This window comes from Lethenteron reissneri, chromosome 26, assembly GCF_015708825.2.
Source record: "Lethenteron reissneri isolate LAM-NWPU_2019-01 chromosome 26, ASM1570882v1, whole genome shotgun sequence".
NCBI lineage: Eukaryota > Metazoa > Chordata > Hyperoartia > Petromyzontiformes > Petromyzontidae > Lethenteron > Lethenteron reissneri.
This window is the reverse complement of record NC_083804.1, coordinates 7,765,578-7,785,240: the sequence shown is the minus strand read 5'-3', so window position 1 is coordinate 7,785,240 and position 19,663 is coordinate 7,765,578. Positions and strand designations below refer to the sequence as shown.

Below are 19,663 nucleotides of genomic sequence, written 5' to 3'. Positions count from 1 at the left end.
TTTAAATCCCAGCTCGGAATACATTTCCCTCTCGTTGGACCTCTCAGAGATCACGGCTCACGCCACGTCATCATCGTCATCGCTATAAAATCACTTCACTCTCTGTGGAGACATGTAGAAGGCACTGAGAGCCAGGTCTGGTGAGTGTGATATCTCTCAAGATTTCTGTTTTCTCAGATTCGTTATTAATCATGCTTTACTGACTTTTTTCACATTCTTCTCTCCAGACCTCTCACGTGTGCAAATTTACCTGGTTGTTGTGTGGAATTTCTCCACATTTTTTCTCCATGTATTCAGAATTAACCCCAAAATGTTACGGCATTTTCACAGATTTTTGTCGACGTCAAATTTGTCAGATTTTTTTTTCCTTCATATTTTTGCATTTGCAATTTTTAACACGGACAACCCGGAACTGAAATGTTCTGCTCTGAAAAATTCCTTCCTTTAAAAAAATACACTTTACATGCAACTCAACATTCCCCATTTGTCCTGCGCGTTGTCAACGTGTCTCCTTCCTCCCTGAGACAATGCCAGACTCTGAACTTTCCGAGCAGCCCCATACGTGCATGTGGTGTGTATGGGACACTGTTACAATATTCACGAAGTGGTATGCAGCACAGACGTTTATACGCAATGCAGTGAAGTTTCAAAAGCCGCAGGCAACAGCAACGACACAGAGCTATTTGGTGGCAGAGAACGCGTTGCCCTATTTACCCCCCCCCCCCTCAATCGCCACCACATTCACCAACGATTCCCTCCCCCCCATCCGACTACCCTTAACAGACTGTTGTGGCAAGTGCTGTTAGCGAGCACCAGCTATGGAGGCCGGCTTGGGTGGCCAGCACCATGCTCGACCGCCTTTGTCTCCCAAGTGGCAATGTTTACACAGCGCACCGCCAGGTACTCATTCTGAATCGACACAGGGGAGCCCCAGGACCGGTTCAGATAATCGTCACTGGTGTTGGTGGCCGTGAGCGGGAATTGAACTCGGGTGGCCGAGTTCATGGCACAGCGTAGTTGCTAACCACTACCACCACCGCTCCTCACAACCACATTCAACAACCACCACTCTGGCATGCAGTCTCATCATCATCATCGCCGCTACCATCTGGGTTGAGGTTTTCCTCCGATATTTCGCGGTCAATGTGGTGCTTCCAAAGGGCCGCCTTCACGGTCTCAACACCATCACTATCGATCTGGCTTGAGGCCTTCCCCTTGGTCGCTGACCCCTTGGTTCCGCTGCTGCATTGCTCGTCCCGGTCACCCTGCACCACGTGGTCCCATCCAGAATCGCTTTCGGACTAATAGGAACGGGGTCGGGTGGGGGGGTTGGTGCGTGCTTACTGAATAAGAGCCAAACACTATGAGACATCTCCTTTACCAGTGGCAAAATATAGTAGTAGGTTTTTACCCTTTCAACTGGTACAAAAACTGACACCATTATACAAGGCATCATGTTTGCAATAAGCACAACACAAGCAGTAAAAATGCAAACAAAAAGAAACAACTCTGATGATGATAATGATACATATCATTATCAATGATACATATCATTATCATCACAAAAAGAAACAACTCTGATGATGATAATGATACATATCATTATCAATGATACATATCATTATCATCATCAGAGTTGTTTCTTTTTGTTTGCATTTTGACTGCATGATGCCTTGTATAAAGGTGTCAGTTTTTGTACCAGTTTAAAGGGTAAAAACCTACTACTATAAGAGCCAAACAGTTGACACATTGATAATTTAATGCAATCGTTATCAGCAGGCAAGCTCTAGCCACTGCTGGATGAAGGCTTGCATGATCGTGGCCATCCCGTTTTTGTTTGTACTGCATTAATAGTAAACTGGGGATTTTTTTTACGTACAATTGTTGAAGGTCCGTTTACCAGCGCGATAATAATACAGTATTCGTTTCAAAGCGGTAGCTTGTTTTCTGTGTATGTCCCAGTTAATTAGATGTCGTTACCTTTTCCATGGCGGTTAGAGCGGTGGTACAATGGTTAGCACAATGCACTATGAACCCAGAAAAAAGGGAGATAATACAGATTTTTGGGTTAGATCGCATAAACATGAATGTGTTGTTAAACCCGCCACCACCCAACATTAGTAAGGTTTGTCACGTAAACAAAACATGCCAATTCTTTACTCGTACAACACACAGCGTTTACAATCCGAGTACAACGTTTCGCCGGTAATTACAACTAGCATCATCAGGCGACAGCCAGAGTTGTGGAGAAGTCCTCCCCCTGCTTCGGTCTTAAATCGAGGGATAAATATAAATGTGATGTCGTCACTTGTGAGCCAATCGGGTGCCGAGGCCAGAGGGAGGGGCATTAATGTCGTCATAAAAATAACAATCAACAGATATCCAGGCGGGTTTAACGACGCATTTATATTTACGTGATCTAATCCAAAAACACCTCTAATGGATTATATTGGTCGCGAAAGCCTACTACTATTACTGTACGTGTTAAATCTAAGGGTTTTTTTGTTTGTGGAACTGGTCAAAAAGTCGCGTGGTGTTAGCGATGTTGATGTATTTGCTTATAATAAATCAACATTGCGGCAATCAATGGCTTCAGCCACCAAGACACCTCCCGCCTTCTTCAGCTCACGCGAAACAAAGGTGGTGGAAATTCCACGTTTCCATTGCGGGGGGGAGGGAGGGGGTGGGGTGTGGGGGACTGGAGAGCGACGCAATGTTAAAGGGGAAAACTGCTGTAGCGTGCCGACCTTTGCGCAAAGTGGTACACGTGTTTCATCGACGCCAGGCGGAGTCGCGTGACCTGGCGACTGACCAGAAGTTTGAACTCTCGCGACCTTACGGATCTGTGAGTCGAGCGCTGTAACCGCCACGAGGGAGGAGACAAAGACGACCGAGCGTGGTGCTGGCCACCCACCCGCTCGCGTGTAACAGATTCAATAAATAAATAAATACATAAATAAATAAATGCAACTCCTCGTATATTAGAAATAACTTTGTGCGTCCGTCCGTCGGTCGGTCGTTCGTCGCAGCGCTTCCCTTGAGCTGAGGCTCGTGCCGACCGGAAGGAACCGGAAGGCGGTATTGCTACCGCATGTTAAAAACGACTGGTCTGGTCGGTAGGCATTGGTTTAACAGGCTACACCTTTACCGATGATACCCAGTGAAGATGAACCCGGTTCAGGAATCCTGTCCATAACATCAGTGCCACCCGATGGGCATTGGTTTAAAAGGCTACACTTTTGCTGCTGATACCCAATGAAGATGGAGCCGTTTGAAGGATCCTGCTGATAACATCAGGGGACCCGGCCGCGTGGCTGTCTGAGATTCCAACCATTGCTGATGAGTCTGAGCACAGTCGAAACCAGGAACATTGTTATATTATTCAACAAACTCACACTGATGAGACGTCGTTTTTAATCTGTCGGATTACCGTAATCCGAAAGGGAGACAATGCCGTTAAATGAATCAATCTCCCCTGTAGATAATATTACGTGAATGCTGTAACCAGCTGGATGATCACAGATCTGCGCGTTCGTGGGTTTATGTTTAAATGTTTAAATGCATTCGTAGAACATTTGCCCGTCAATCGCTCGGCCGAATTTCAAATTCGTGTGCACTCATTAGTGCGCGTGTGTGTGCGTCCGTGTGGTTGTGCGTGTGTGTGTGTCAGTGTGTATGTATATGTGTGCGATTGTGTGTATGTAGGTGTGTATGGGTGTGTCAGTGTCTGTGTGTGTGTGTGTGTTTGTTCGGGGAGCTGCGGTGTAGCGTCCAGCGCGCTGCGCTACGAACCCGGCGACCCGAGTTCGATTTCCGCTCACGGCCAACACCAGCAACGATTATCTGAACCGGTCCTGGGCCTCCCCTAGGTCGACTACAGCCTCAAATTAGTCCCCTCTGGGAGGGCAACTGCCATCAGTGCAAAAACCAAGACGGCACACAAGGCGGTTGGCGTGGCGAGAACCACGCCCGACCGCCTTTGTCCCAGCAGTTGTGATGTTTACACACAATCTCGGGAACTCATTGAAGGCTGAGTCGACCTAGGCGTCGACTCAATATTATCTTCATTGGAGGCCCAGCTATTCCCTCCTGATGTTGGCCCCAAGCAGGAGTCGAACTCGGATGGGTTTGTGGCGCAGTGTACGGACCACTGCGCCACCGCAGCGCACATACGCACACGCAGACACACTCCTACAGACACACTCCTACAGACACACTCCTACAGACACACTCCTACAGACACACCGACACGCACCCACCGCACTCTCCCACGCAAACACACCACAACGCGCCTGTCCCATATCAAGCATTCAAATTCTCGACTGCAGCCAAGCCAAGGGGACCCCTAGTGGCAGCTGTCCCCTGTGCTATTGATAATATTATGTTGTACGCGGCACAAGCCTACAATAGGGCATTAGTCTGCCAAAAAAGTATCCCTTGCACAAAGACACTCACGTCTAGACACCCACCCACGCACCTACACACCCAACGTGTCACCACCGCCGCCATCATCATCATCATTCACTTCCCCGCAGAGTCCATGATCTTCCTGTTGCTGTGCGCCTGGATCACCATCTTCTCGGCGCGCGCCGCGTCCAGCAGTTCCCGCATCAGGTGGAAGGTGAGGTCCAGCGACGTGGGCACCTCCCCGCGTTTCTCCAGCAGAAGCCGCCGCTCCTCCTCCTCCTCCGCTTCCCCCACCTCTTCGCCACCCCCATCCTCCGTCTCCTTCCCCTGCCCTCCGTAATCGCCACCGTCCTCGGCGTAGCCGCCGCCCGCGTCGCCGACTCGCCAGAGAGAGGGGAGGAGGCGCGCGGATGCCGAGAAGCGGTCCCAGGGCACGGCACTTCCGTGCGCTTCTAACAGAGGAGGAGGTCGCTGCACCGCACGTTGGAGCAGCGATACTCGGGGCCACGGAGAGGTCAGACCCTGCTGCTGCTCTTGCTGACGATGCTCTCGCTGCTGCTGCTGCTGGTCCTGCTGCTGCTTGATGAGTGTTCGGAGGGAGCGAGGCTGAGCGACGGAGATGGCCGAGCGAGGAGGGAGCATCACCGCCACGGCGAAGAGGAGGAGCGTCCCGAGCTTCATGATCGGTGCCGGGTCCTGCCCACGTGCGCAAATACAAACGAGCAAATACATAAACTATTATAAACTCAAACTATAAACATTGTTTTTTTTTATTTTACCAGGTAAGGTCCACTGAGCTCTACAGCTAGTTTTTTTTTCTGCAGAAGCCACATGGCCACAAAAGATAGCTCAACGAAGTGGCTTATCATAACGTCGAAATGTACAGCAGCCAAATCATCTAAACGCAACGTTGATTTTGAATTTGGAGGGGAATATCGGAGGACCCGGAGGAAAAAATCCACGCGATCACGAGGATAGAGACACGCAAACTACAAATATACAGCCTTCAAGGTCCGGATCGAAGCCACGACCTCCTGTATATCAGGCGAGGGAGTTACCATCTCACCATCGTGGCGAACTGTCGTCCGGTGGTTAAATTTCTATTTAAAGCTTTTGTGACTGCAGGGATTCATCTTCTTGGTTCTTTCGGTAAAGTCACGTATAAGGGAAATAATTAAAGAATAAAAATATAAAACATAATAAAATATAATTCTCACGACGTTTCGGCCACAACGCAAGCAGCCGTCCGCAAGCAGCCGTCCGTGGACGGCTGCTTGCGTTGTGGTCGAAACGTCGTGAGAATTGTATTTTATTATGTTTTATTTTTATTATTTTATTATTTCCCTTCTACGTGACTTTACCGAAAGAACCAAGAGGATGTCGTCCGGTGGTGGAGGGTTAATGACACGACAAATTGCATAAAACGACGACGTGGTGTGGCCAAAGAAACACATGTGGACCAAACACGTTCATACGCAGTTACACGGATACACACCCTTGCATCCATACTCATATGCTAGCGTGTGTATGGACATCTGTGAAACTACTGAACACCTGTGAAAAAGATCTTTACATCGGATTCCTCCAGTTTAAATAAAGGTTTTCGTTATGTTGACACAACGACAAATGCCCCTCCATAGTTGTCACGTCTTCTTGCGACTGAGTTCTGTGTGCAAGCGCTGAGTACGTCTGGCGCGGCACGAGGGCGGATGGAGTGGCCAGGACCTCGCCAGGCCGCCTTTGTCGTCTCAGTGCAGATGTTCACTATGGGAACCTCATTTGCCAGTAAAAATATGATAATGGGTTTTTTACCCTTCTATCTGGCAACAAAACTGACACCTTTTTACAAGTAGTCATGTTTGCATAGACCGCAATACCTGCAGTCATAATACAAACAAAAGAACATAACTCTGATAATGTGCACTGTCCTTGAAGTTGATTGGTCCACACCCGAGACAGCTTTCCTTAGAGCCTAGTCTCACATGGGTTGGACCAGATGACGCCAAAAGGCGCACAACTCAAAAACAATGCACCATTAGAGACCAATCAACTTCAAGGACAGTGCACATTATCAGAGTTATGTTCTTTTGTTTCTATTATGACTGCAGGTATTGCGGTCTATGCAAACATGACTCCTTGTAAAAAGGTGTCAGTTTTGTTGCCAGATAGAAGGGTAAAAAAACAATTATCATATTTTTACTGGCAAATGAGGTTCCCATAGTGTAGATGCTTGCCCCGAGCTCTCATACTCTGATGGTGCATTGTCTTTGAGTTGTGCGCCTTTTGGCGTTATTTGGTCCAACCCATGTGAGACTAGGCTCTAAGGAAAGCTGTCTCGGGTGTGGACCAATCAACTTCAAGGACAGTGCAAGTTATCAGAGTTATGTTCTTTTGTTTGTATTATGACTGCAGGTATTGCGGTGTATGCAAACATGACTCCTTGTAGAAAGGTGTCAGTTTTGTTGCCAGATAGAAGGGTATAAAACCAATTATCATATTTTTACTGGCAAATGAGGTTCCCATAGTGTAGATGCTTGCCCCGAGCTCTCATACTCTGATGGTACATTGTCTTTGAGTTGTGCGCCTTTTGGCGTCATCTGGTCCAACACCATGTGAGACTAGGCTCTAAGGAAAGCTGTCTCGGGTGTGGACCAATCAACTTCAAGGACAGTGCACATTATCAGAGTTATGTTCTTTTGTTTATATTATGACTGCAGGTATTGCGGTCTATGCAAACATGACTACTTGTAAAAAGGTGTCAGTTTTGTTTCCAGATAGAAGGGTAAAAAAACAATTATCATATTTTTGCTGGCAAATTAGGTTCCCTTAGTGTAGATGCTTGCCCCGAGCTCTCATACTCTGATGGTGCATTGTCTTTGAGTTGTGCGCCTTTTGGCGTCATCTGGTCCAACACCATGTGAGACTAGGCTCTAAGGAAAGCTGTCTCGGGTGTGGACCAATCAACTTCAAGGACAGTGCACATTATCAGAGTTATGTTCTTTTGTTTCTATTATGACTGCAGGTATTGCGGTCTATGCAAACATGACTCCTTGTAAAAAGGTGTCAGTTTTGTTGCCAGATAGAAGGGTAAAAAACCAATTATCATATTTTTACTGGCAAATGAGGTTCCCATAGTGTAGATGCTTGCCACGAGCTCTCATACTCTGATGGTGCATTGTCTTTGAGTTGTGCGCCTTTTGGCGTCATCTGGTCCAACCCATGTGAGACTAGGCTCTAAGGAAAGCTGTCTCGGGTGTGGACCAATAAACTTCAAGGAAAGTGCACATTATCAGAGTTATGTTCTTATGTTTGTATTATGACTGCAGGTATTGCGGTCTATGCAAACATGACTCCTTGTAAAAAGGTGTCAGTTTTGTTGCCAGATAGAAGGGTAAAAACCAATTATCATATTTTTACTGGCAAATGACGTTCCCATAGTGTAGATGCTTGCCCCGAGCTCTCATACTCTGATGGTACATTGTCTTTGAGTTGTGCGCCTTTTGGCGTCATCTGGTCCAACACCATGTGAGACTAGGCTCTAAGGAAAGCTGTCTCGGGTGTGGACCAATCAACTTCCAGGACAGTGCACATCATCAGAGTTATGTTCTTTTGTTTGTATTATGACTGCAGGTATTGTGGTCTATGCAAACATGACTCCTTTTAAAAAGGTGTCAGTTTTGTTTTGCCAGATAGAAGGGTAAAAAAACAATTGTCAGTGCCGATTTTGTTCACACGGCAACCGTTGTTAGGGTTCGAGGGGGGGGGGGGGCGCCCAGGACCGGCTCAGCTATCGCCACTGATGTTCGAACTCGGGTGCCTGTGCTCTTAGTGGAGAGCGCACATGATTCTCTCTATATACGCATACCCACGATGAGAAGACTCCGCACGTCGAACCAACGAAAACATCAAAAACAAACTGCAGTGATATCTGGAGATCAAAGTGTATGTATATGTAGATATATTTTAAAAATAATCCATTGAAATGTGGAGGGAAAGTCCACGCTCGTCAGCCGTGGCTCCCAGAGCCTGCCACGTGCCCCACTCGCGGGCGTGACGCCGCGATTGGCTCGTGCAGGCGATGGAGCGACGTGAGACGTGAGCTCCGGGTGGTGGAGGACTAGTTCAAGTTCAAGTTCATTTATTAGGTATAGCCATGTGAGCCATTCGGCTCTTGAATCAGGTGCAACCGCAACAAACAAAAAACAAAAACATGAAGCCTTGGGACATCGACGATGATGATAGTGGACCGATGATGATGATGATGGGGGTGGTGATATTGGTGGTGGTGATGATGATGGTGGTGATGATGAGGATGATGGTGATGATGAGGATGACAGTGATTATTATGATGATGGTCGTGATGCTGGCGATGATAATGATGTTGATGGTGATTATTGGTGGTGATGATGGTGGTGATGATGAGAATGATGGTGATGCTGTGGATGACAGTGATTATTATGATGATGGTCTTGGCGCTGGCGATGATGATGCTGGTGGTGGTGATTATTGATGGTTGATATTGATGGTGATGATGATGATGGTGGTGATGATCGAGGATGATGGTGATGCTGTGGATGACAGTGATTATTATGATGATGGTCTTGGCGCTGGCGATGATGATGGCGATGATGATGTTGGTGGTGGTGATTATTGATTGTGGTGATGATGAGATGATGTGATGATGAGGATGATGTTGTGATGCGTGATTATGATGTGGTGATGATGCATGTGTGTGTGAGATGTGATATTATGATGATGGTCGTGATGCTGGCGATGATGATGATGTTGGTGATTATTGATGGTGATGTTTATGATGATGGTGTGGGACCAACTGCAGAAAAATAACCTCGGCTCCACCAGGGCCACTCAAGGCTCTCCTCCCTCCCCTCCGTGCTCTCGACGCTATTCAACTTGACGCGCATTGAGCATCGGCGGCCTATTCGCCCTGGAATATTTCAGGATTCTCATCAGATCTGGGAAGCTAATCAGGACTAAGCCTGGATAGCGCTCTGACGGATGAGCAACCGGCACGCACGCGCACGAACCCTGGTGGTTACAGCATCCTGCGGGGGGGCAATGTTTTCGATGCAGCACAGGGCAGAAGAGCAACATGCGCAGTCTCGTCCTACTGTGCGCTAAGCTCCCAGGTGTTTCCTATCCGTCCGTCAATCCACAGCGACCGGCGTGGTGAAGCATAGTGAAACGGCCCCCCTGACGACCCGCAGCCAGGCCGCGGGGATGGACCCCCCGAACGCCAGTGGATTGGCAAAGGGCGCTGTACATCGTGGTAATCATTCTCGTTGAGATCATTAAGATATGTGTAGATTTTGTAATTGCCTTTTTGTCGTTGTATTAAATTATGTCACGGGAGTGATTACACTTAACGCGTTTTTCATTTAAAATGACATTTTGCGATTAATTTACTGAAAATAATAATAAGAGGGGGAACCCCCCCCCTCCCGTGTTACACATCACGGATGTCAGTGACCACGTGTTTAGGACGTGTCGGCGTCACGTCTAATCTGGCAACAACGCGTTACAAAACACAAACGATGATTCATAATAATACTGGTGATGATGATGACGACGATGATAATGACGTAACATATACATGAAGGACGTAACATCACGTAACTTCTCATATCAATATGTACATGTGCACAGTTGTGGGTTTTTTTGCGCCTTAAGTGCACGCGCGTGTGTGTGTGCGTGCATCCATGGCGTACACTCACCGTTTGCGTACACGTGGGTCTGTATCGAGTATATCTAATTCGTCACTTCTCACACTAAATCTTCAGCGGCAACTCTCTGTGTCGCTGTCCCTCGCTCCCGTTCTCTCTCGCGCTCTCTCTGTAGGCTCTCTTTCCTTCTCTGTGTCGCTCGCTCGCTCCTGACGCCGGGCAGATGAACATCGAGTGGCCGTGGAGTCGCGACTTCTTAAATACACGTCAGGTCCCCCTCCCCACCAACACCTCCACCCCCTGCATCCTCTCTCCACCCTCTCTCCATCCTCCTCTCCCCCTCTGCCAGCCCCACAGAGAGAGAGAGAGCGAGAGGGATGAGAGGTGGGGGTTGATTGACGTAGAACATCCGGGGGGGGGGGTGTAGGGGGGGGTCAGGACCCCGCCCCCCTCCTTCAACGGACAAATAAATAAATAATGCTGCAATAAATAATAAATTAACTGATCACTTTGCGAGTGGCGCACGGGTGCGATTCGGGACCCTTTTTGAAGGCAAGGGGTTGGTGGACCACACCGAGATTTTTTTAAATGAAAATCCCCAACCCCCCCCCAACCCCACCCGCCACCCGCCACCACCCTCGGCCATGAGTGGAGAGGTGGCGGCCAAGATTGGGCAGGACAGCGGAGTGGAAGTGAGTTCGTGAACTTTGTCTCTGACGACGTCTCCTCTTTGGCTTACACGTGGCGCTTTTTGTTTTCCATCTTCTCCCGTCTCTTCCACCCGGGGTTTCTCCGTCTTCCTCCACTGCGGTGGTAAGCAAAGGGGGGAAAACACGGTGCGAACGATACATCCAGCAGTGCGTCTACGCGAGAAGCTTAACGACACGACGATGATTCATCACGTACACGGGTGACGTGAACGCCATTGGTCAAACATCGCAGAAGCAGAAAGCCCCCACCCCCCGCCCTTCTTATAACGAGCCTGGAGACTTGGTGCAAGACTTTCCCGTGCAAACGAAGGGCATCCGAATCATGATCATCATCATCACCATCATCATCGTCACCACCATCATCATCACGACGATTATTATTATAACTGTCGAATTCCAACTACGGCAATCAGAGGTGCAGTAAGCCGGAACGTAACGGGCGGTCGACGGAATGGGTGGCACAATGAGACGATGCAAGACGATAGCAGCACGCCTCCTTCGTGCGTCCTAGAGCAGAGCAGTCACTAGGAGGTACGGCGAATCGGGGCGACCGCCCCGGGCCCCGCGGGGGGGGGGGCGCTTCGAGGTGGCGGTGTCAGATGTAAAACTTCTGGTTTAGTTTGAAGGCGTCGGGGGTCCCACGCAGTTGGATTTCTCCCTGGGCCCCGCATCCCGCTATGGACAGCTCTACCTGTATCCGTCCCTCCACGTGGACACCGAAGAGCATTCGTCACACAACCCAGCAGGCCTCCCACCTGCCTTCTGCGAGTGAATAATTGGGGCCAGCCTCGATTCATTCAGCCACCTTCCCCCACACACACCTACCCACCCACCCACCCGAAACTCTGAAGCGCGTTTCGACACGCAGTGGTCTCATCAGCGGAGTCAGGATTGCTCGAACCAACGGTGGTCAACTGCCAGGTATTAAACATGCAAAGGGCGCCACCGTTTAAGACGTGGTTCCTCGGAACGGGACGGCTAAATCACTGCAAGGCACACGACTCGCCGCTTATCTCCTACCGGGCACGTACGGCCGTCATCTCGACCGCAGCTGATGGTGGCCCTGATGTTCGTGGGAGTTGCCGCTCGAACCGTGAACTTACCCCAAAGGTTAAACACCTAAGGCTTTCGCGACCAATGCTTTCGCCGGTTGATTCGCGGGCCCCGAAAATCGGGACCACGAAACACGTTTCAACGAATCGGGGACGGCGGCGCGCAGCGTGACGAGCGGTGGTTTCCGAAATCCGAGAGAAGAAACAAAAATCACGTCGATTCATTCACCCCCTGCGAGTGGCATCCTGTCCAAGTTCGCGTCAAGTCACTCGGGCGTGAGGGGGCGCATCGTTTTTTTCGTTGGGGGTGGTGAGAATTTTATAAAGTCGTACCCATCACGGGACCTCCTTTGCCAGTACCCAAAAATATGAGAATAGGTTTTCCCCTTTTTTCTGGCAACAAAACAGGTGTGTTGAGATGTTAAAACACCAAACTGAAACCTTTTACAAGGAATCCTGTCTGCATTAACCACAATACTTGTGGTCAGAATGCAAATAAAAAAATATATTCTGATAAATTTTGATAATATATGCATTGTCTTTGAAACTGATTGGTCCACACCAGAGACAGCTTTTTTTAGTCGCCTTTTGGCGTCCTCTGGTCTAACACCGTTTGAGACGAGGCTCAATAGAAAGCTGTTCTGGTGAGGACCAATCAGTTTCAAAGACAATGCATATATTATCGGAATAGGTTTTTTTGCATTCTGACCACAATGATTGTGGTTAAAGCAGACATGAATCCTTGTAAAATCTTTCAATTTGGTCTTTTAACATCTTAACACCTGTTTTGTTGCCAGAAAAAAGGGGAAAACCTATTCTCAGTCGCACTCATTTGATGGACCTCCGAAAGGTGATGATTGGTTTGGACCACCCCTCCCCCCCGCCCCCATCCTGCCCTGCCCAGTGCGGGTGCGATGTAAGGGAGCCCGCTGTTTGCGGAGCAGTGAGCGTCCTGATTGTTTGGATGATTTGCTGATTCTTTTATTTCCCGTTTGCGGAGAAGGTGACTGATTGCACAGGCCTCGGCCAGTCCCGATGTTGGGGGAGCAGTGCACTTGCTGATGGCTGCGTAGTGGCGGGATCCACAATGAGGCGATTATTCTGGCGAGATGTTAACTACCTCGCCTGGTATACAGGAGGTCGTGGGTTCGATCTAGACCCTGACGGTGGTCGCGTGGATTTTTCTCCCGCTCCACATTTATAAACTTGCGTTTGGAGTATTTGGCTGCTATAAATATCCAAATGATAAGCCACTTCGTTGAGCTGTCATTTGTGTCCAGGTCGCTTTTCAAAAAGAGCTACAAGGCCTTACCTGGTAAAATACAAATATAATATTCAGGGTGATATTAGCGTTTTCGAACAAATATTCCCTCCACCGATCTTCGATTGTATTTGTGGAGGGAATACCCGGAGAAAAATCCACGCGACCGCGGCGAGAACACGCCAACTCCAAATATACAGCAGCAGGCGTCAGGGTCGTGATCGAACGCACGACCTCCTCCATACCAGGCGAGGGAGATGACATCTCGACACCGCGGCGTCCCATAATCACTCCTGCAGGGTTTTCCCAACTCGTGCCCTCCCCCGCCCCCACCATCACGACACATTTTTCCCACGTTTACAAATTTAGTCCTCCCCATTCCAATCCACTCGTTCCACGCCCGATGATTGTTAAACACGTCAGCAATTGGCGCTGTGTAAGTCACGTGGAACACGTGCACACAACAAAAAACGCCATTCGCCACTAAGTGGCGGTGACGTCACCACGGCGTTTGTGCCAGGCTATGTGCACGCTAAGGCTACGAGAAGTGTCGAACTGCCGCTGGCAGGAGGTTACGGGACAGACCCACGGGCCGTGGGTCGACTGACTAAAGATGACTGCACACACACACGCACACTCACGCACTGAGATATCAGTCTTCATTTTGAATGGGCCAATAACTACAAATATAGAGCAACAAACACTGAAGTGTGCGTGGCGAGACGCGTGGGTTGGTGAACGCTTGGAATTCCACTGAGAGAGTCAGAGAGAGGAACACGCGTATCAGAGAACGTGCGCAGGTTATTGACATAATTCAACCCGCTAATAATATCAAGTGGGGGGCAATGGTCGGACAGGGCACGTCATGGCTATTTGATGGAGCTGATGGCTGATGGTCAATAATAACAGTGGCAGCCACGGGATGGAACAACGCTTTCGAGCGTCCTCCTTTTCATCGATGGAATGGAGCGATGGGATGGAGCGATGGGATGGAGCGATGCGATGGAGCGATGGGATGGAGGAATGGGATGGAGGAATGGGATGGAGGAATGGGATGGAGGAATGGGATGGAGGAATGGGATGGAGCGATGGGATGGAGCGATGCGATGGAGCGATGGGATGGAGGAATGGGATGGAGCGATGAGATGGAGCGATGCGATGGAGCGGTGAAATGGAGCGGTGAGATGGAGTGGTGGGATGGAGTGATGGGATGGAGCGATGGGATGGAGCGATGGGATGGAGGAATGGGATGGAGCGATGAGATGGAGCGATGAGATGAAGCGATGCGATGGAGCGTGGAGATGGAGCGATGCGATGGAGCGTGGAGATGGAGCGATGGGATGGAGCGATGGAATCGCCCTCCTGTACAGGGATCGTGACAAACTTGTCGCGGCGGATTCTTGAAGAGCCTTTCGTCCATCTAGCAGTGGATTGATCCCGTCCGATGATGATGATAGTTGATGATGACCTATCTTATGTGGATCACCGCAGTCCGCTCTCTGTGCTGTCGTTTGAAATATGTAATGAATGTAGATCCACACTGTGACATCAGCATCATCGTCATCACCATCTATCGCAATACCATTATAATATGGTACACCTATGATGCGCGTGACAATGTGTGCAACCGATCCACACGAGCAAAAACGCGTGACAAACCGCGAACCGAGCCGATCGGATTGTTGTGATCGTCGCGGGGTCATCAAAGACTTTCATCCATCCAGCAGTGGATTTAGCACGACTCATGCTTGTGATGATGAAGGCGCGCCGTGTTCAAGATGAGTTCGAGACGTCATTCGTAGCACGCGGCGGCCAACGCGTGGCGGTGGTGGTGGTGATGCATGGGGGGGAAGAGAGACGCACGCATTAGGCTGATTAAACTACCGGAAAGATGATGTCCTCTCTTACACAAAACACACACTCAGCCGCGCGAGGCCATATTTAATTTTCTGCGTGATTGATGCTTTTTTTTAGTTTACGTGGATTTTGCGTGTGTGAGATAACGCGTGTGTGTGTGTGTGTGTGAGCGGTGGGACAATGGTTAGCGCGCTGCGCTACGAACACGGCGACCGGAGTTCGATGCCCGCTCACGACCAACATCGGTGACGAATACCGGAACCGGTCCTGAGCCTCCCCTAGGTCGACTCAGCCTCAAATGAGTAGCTGCTGCGGTGTGTAAACATCGCCACTTGGGAGACAAAGGCGGCCGAGCGTGATTGCTGGCCACCCAACCCCTCGTGTGCCGTGTCGGCAAATAGCACTTGCTACCACAAAGCCTGTGAAGGCCTCTAGCGGGGTTTGGTGGATGCAATGTCTGTTTGTGGAGGCGATTTACTCGTGTTCATACGGGCCGTCCATAAATGACGTCACGCGATTTTGGACGATTTTTTACCCCCCCCACACCCCCCCCCTCAAATATGACGTCACAAAGCTCTGCCCCCCCAAAAAATAAAACATGCTTCAAATCGCTTCAAACTATTGTCATTGTAGTGCGTATTTAATGTGGCGCTGCACTCTGATGTTGTAGGAGAAAACATTTATTATAAGTGGAACGTGTTGTCTATATTTATTCAAGTTGCGCATTTTGATGTGACGTCACATTTTTCACCCCCCCCCCCACCACCTCGTCACACATCGTCACAAATGTTCGACACCCCCCCCTAAGGTGCGTGACGTCATTTATGGACGGCCCCATAGCACGAGACCTAAATGCATGCATAGAACGCGAGTGGAACGCTGCTCCGAGTTAAGCCGACTCTCCGCATCGCAATTCACTTCGGGGAGGCTCGTTTTTGCAGTGGGTTGCGATTTTGCTGCGTATATAATTGAGTATTTAAGAGGATACATTTTTTTGTTGCGAAATGACGTCAGTGGATCTTTAACGTCCACCGTAAAGCAGACGACGCGGTTTCTTTTTTAGGTTAATAAAAACCCAGAGTATTAACCAGGGCTACCTGTAGGCGCCGAACCGCGAACCTCTGCTCACGCCAGGCGGCGAACGCGCTCCCGCTGAGCCGCGTCACCCGCCCGAGTGAATTAGCGGTGTGCGTAGCTGCTGATATGCGCCTAATTATCGGGTTGAGTGGCGTAATGTGCTCCAGCGGAGGAGTGCGGACTGTGCGCGATCAATTGTTTTTACGCGCCACCTCAATCACTGTCCGTGATGGCTGCAGCCACGTGGTTCATGAGCTCAATGCCAATGTCCGAGGGATGCTGGCCACGAGAGAGAGAGAGGGAGAAGGGGGGAGAGAGAGAGAGAGAGACACACTTATACTTGATTTTAATACACGAACAGTTTTTAATAACATTAACAACGGGGTGAAATCTGAACGCGTTCGCGTCTTGCTCCAGTAAACTGTGAGAAATGAAATGTCTGCAAAAATTACGAGAGGCGACGGATGTTCGTAGCGCGGTTGGGTGGGAGGGGGGGTGAGGTAAGTGCTTTAAATAAAATGAACAATGCATCACTTTTACAAACTTGCGCTACTTACAAAAATTGCCGTAACATTTTTTTTTTAAATACCCAGCAGCGGCAGCGGGCGGGTTATGACGCGACTTATTTTTGGACGCGTCCTGCTGCCTTCGTCAGGCGCGATGCTTGCCCTGGTCAAAGTAGTCACCCACACTGGGCCCTGCGTGCGATCCAGACGTCGCCGGCAGTTGAAGCAACCGGCAGAGTTGCTGCAACCACTACGGGGAGTCCACGGTGACCCGCGGTTAGTTGTCGCGGTGGAGAGACGTTGTCACCCTCGCCCGGTACGCAGGAGGTCGCGGGGTTCCATCCCGATCCCGACCCTGACGCCTGCTGCTGTATATTTTGGAATTTGAGGTCTCTCTCTCTCTCTCTGCCTCTCTGTCTCTTCCCGCGGTCGCGTGGATTTTTCTCCGGGTTCTTCTGGGTTTCCCCCCCCCCCCTCCACATTTAGAATCAACGTTGCGTTTAGTGTATTTGGCTGCGAGACATTTCCACACAATACGCCCCCGCTTCGTTGAGCTATCATATGTGTCCAGTCCGCTGCTGGAAAAGAGCTGTGTCGCTCAGTGGGCTTTACTTGGTAAGTGAAAAAGTCGTTTAGTTTGAGTGTTTTTGTGGGTTTACTCCCCGATACATCGGCGTGCTATACCAGTAAGGAATTGCCACGTTTTGTTTACGTGATAACCCCTCAATAATTGGCTAAGTCGGGTGGTAGCGGCGGGTTTAACGGCCAATTTATATTTACGCGATCTAAACAAAAAAAACCTTTATTATTGATTAATTATTGTTGTCGTTTACCGACTTCGAACAAAAAGATGCCTCTCTCCTTGTTCGTTTTTTGGGTTGCCGAGCCCCCCCCCCTTGCTCCCCCAATTTGCAGGGGCTGCACGCCTCTCCAACCTCGTGTCTTGTGCAGGCAGGTTGTGGTGGTGGTGGGGGTGGTGGTAGTGGTGGTGGTAGTGGTGGTGGGGTGGTGGTGGTGGTGGTAGTGGTGGTGGTGGGGGTGGTGGTGGGGGTGGTAGTGGTGGTGGTGGGGATGGTGGTGGGGGTGGTGGTGGTGGTGGGGTGGTGGTGGGGGTGGTGGTGGGGGGGGGGGTGGTGGTGGTGGTAGTGGTGTTGGTGGGGGTGGTGGTGGTGGGGGTGGTGGTGGGGTGGTGGTGGTAGTGGTGGTGGTGGTGGTGGGGGTGGGGTGGTGGTGGTGGGGGTGGTGGTGGTGGGGTGGTGGTGGTGGTGGTGGGGGTGGTGGTGGTGGTGGTGGTGGTGGTGGGGTGGGTGGTGGGGGTGGTGGTGGTGGTAGTGGTGGTGGTGGGGGTGGTAGTGGTGGTGGTGGGGGTGGTGGTGGTGGTGGGGGTGGTGGTGGGGGTGGTGGTGGGGGTGGTGGTGGTAGTGGTGGTGGTGGGGGTGGTGGTGGTGGTGGTGGTGGTGGTGGTGGTGGTGGTGGTGGTGGTGGTGGGGGTGGTGGTGGTGGTGGGGGTGGTGGTAGTGGTGGTGGGGGTGAGGTAGGGGCGGTGGGCGGTCGTTGGGAGCGATTGGAGGGATGAATGCATGGCCGGTGGTTGAGACTGGCGACGGAGTGGCAGTCCAAGGAGGGGGTTGGTAAGGGAGAGAGCGGCGCGCACGAGAAGACAATCCCGCCGCCTGAGATGAATCCGCCAGCGGACGATCGCGGGCGCGTTCCCGCTGTCCGCCGTGCACCGTTCCACGCAGCCTGTGCCCGTAGGGCTTTCGTTTCGTGTCAAGGCTACGAACAACATTTTGAACGCAGAAACCACTTTACTTAAAAGCAGCCATCTGATCGCTTTAAACTTCAAACGAAGCGCTTATCTGTGAAAACACGCTTCAAAAGCTCGCGACGTGAAAGCAGCAGCATCAGCAGCAGCATCAGCAGCAGCCGTGATCTATCCACTGCTGGATGAAGGTGGATTCGCCACCTGCTGTCGCCACCTCTCTCCTGATATTTCGATGTAGCAGCCCACCGCGGGCGACTGAGCACGAGAGCGATCCGATTAGCACGGTGGGCTACGTACGGTGCGAAAGAAGTTCAACACGCATCCATACATTTTTGTTGCACTCCTCCATCTCTGTGATGGACGCACTCCCGTGCCTGTTTAACCTCCTCTGGCCGCCACTCCGTCGTCAGTGTCGACCACAAGGCCACCAATCGTCAGTCTCGACCATAAGGCCACCAATCGTCAGTCTCGATCATAGGGCCACCAATCGTCAGTCTCGACCATAAGGCCACCAATCGTCAGTCTCGACCATAAGGCCACCAATCGTCAGTCTCGATCATAAGGCCACCAATCGTCAGTCTCGACCATAAGGCCACCAATCGTCAGTCTCGACCATAAGGCCACCAATCGTCAGTCTCGATCATAAGGCCACCAATCGTCAGTCTCGACCATAAGGCCACCAATCGTCAGTCTCGATCATAAGGCCACCAATCGTCAGTCTCGATCATAAGGCCACCAATCGTCAGTCTCGACCATAAGGCCACCAATCGTCAGTCTCGACCATAAGGCCACCAATCGTCAGTCTCGATCATAAGGCCACCAATCGTCAGTCTCGACCATAAGGCCACCAATCGTCAGTCTCGATCATAATGCCACCAATCGTCAGTCTCGATCATAAGGCCACCAATCGTCAGTCTCGACCATAAGGCCACCAATCGTCAGTCTCGACCATAAGGCCACCAATCGTCAGTCTCGACCATAAGGCCACCAATCGTCAGTCTCGATCATAAGGCCACCAATCGTCAGTCTCGACCATAAGGCCACCCCACCAATCGTCAGTCTCGACCATAAGGCCACCAATCGTCAGTCTCGACCATAAGGCCACCAATCGTCAGTCTCGACCATAAGGCCACCAATCGTCAGTCTCGATCATAAGGCCACCAATCGTCAGTCTCGATCATAAGGCCACCAATCGTCAGTCTCGACCATAAGGCCACCAATCGTCAGTCTCGACCATAAGGCCACCAATCGTCAGTCTCGATCATAAGGCCACCAATCGTCAGTCTCGACCATAAGGCCACCAATCGTCAGTCTCAACCATAAGGCCACCAATCGTCAGTCTCGACC

The 19,663-nt window shown here is 50.5% G+C and overlaps 1 protein-coding gene across 1 annotated transcript; it reads right to left on the bottom strand.

Moving 5' to 3' along the window:
• Positions 1-1,678: 1,678 nt before the first annotated feature.
• LOC133347610 (corticoliberin-like) lies at positions 1,679-12,124 on the bottom strand. Its single transcript, XM_061560034.1, has 4 exons — positions 12,080-12,124; positions 10,828-10,893; positions 10,140-10,297; positions 1,679-5,103 (listed from the first exon to the last, which is right to left on the bottom strand). The coding sequence occupies exon 4, from the start codon at positions 5,086-5,088 to the stop codon at positions 4,522-4,524; it is 567 nt and encodes a 188-aa protein (XP_061416018.1). The 5' UTR covers positions 5,089-5,103; positions 10,140-10,297; positions 10,828-10,893; positions 12,080-12,124; the 3' UTR covers positions 1,679-4,521.
• Between the last annotated feature and the right edge of the window lie 7,539 nt (positions 12,125-19,663).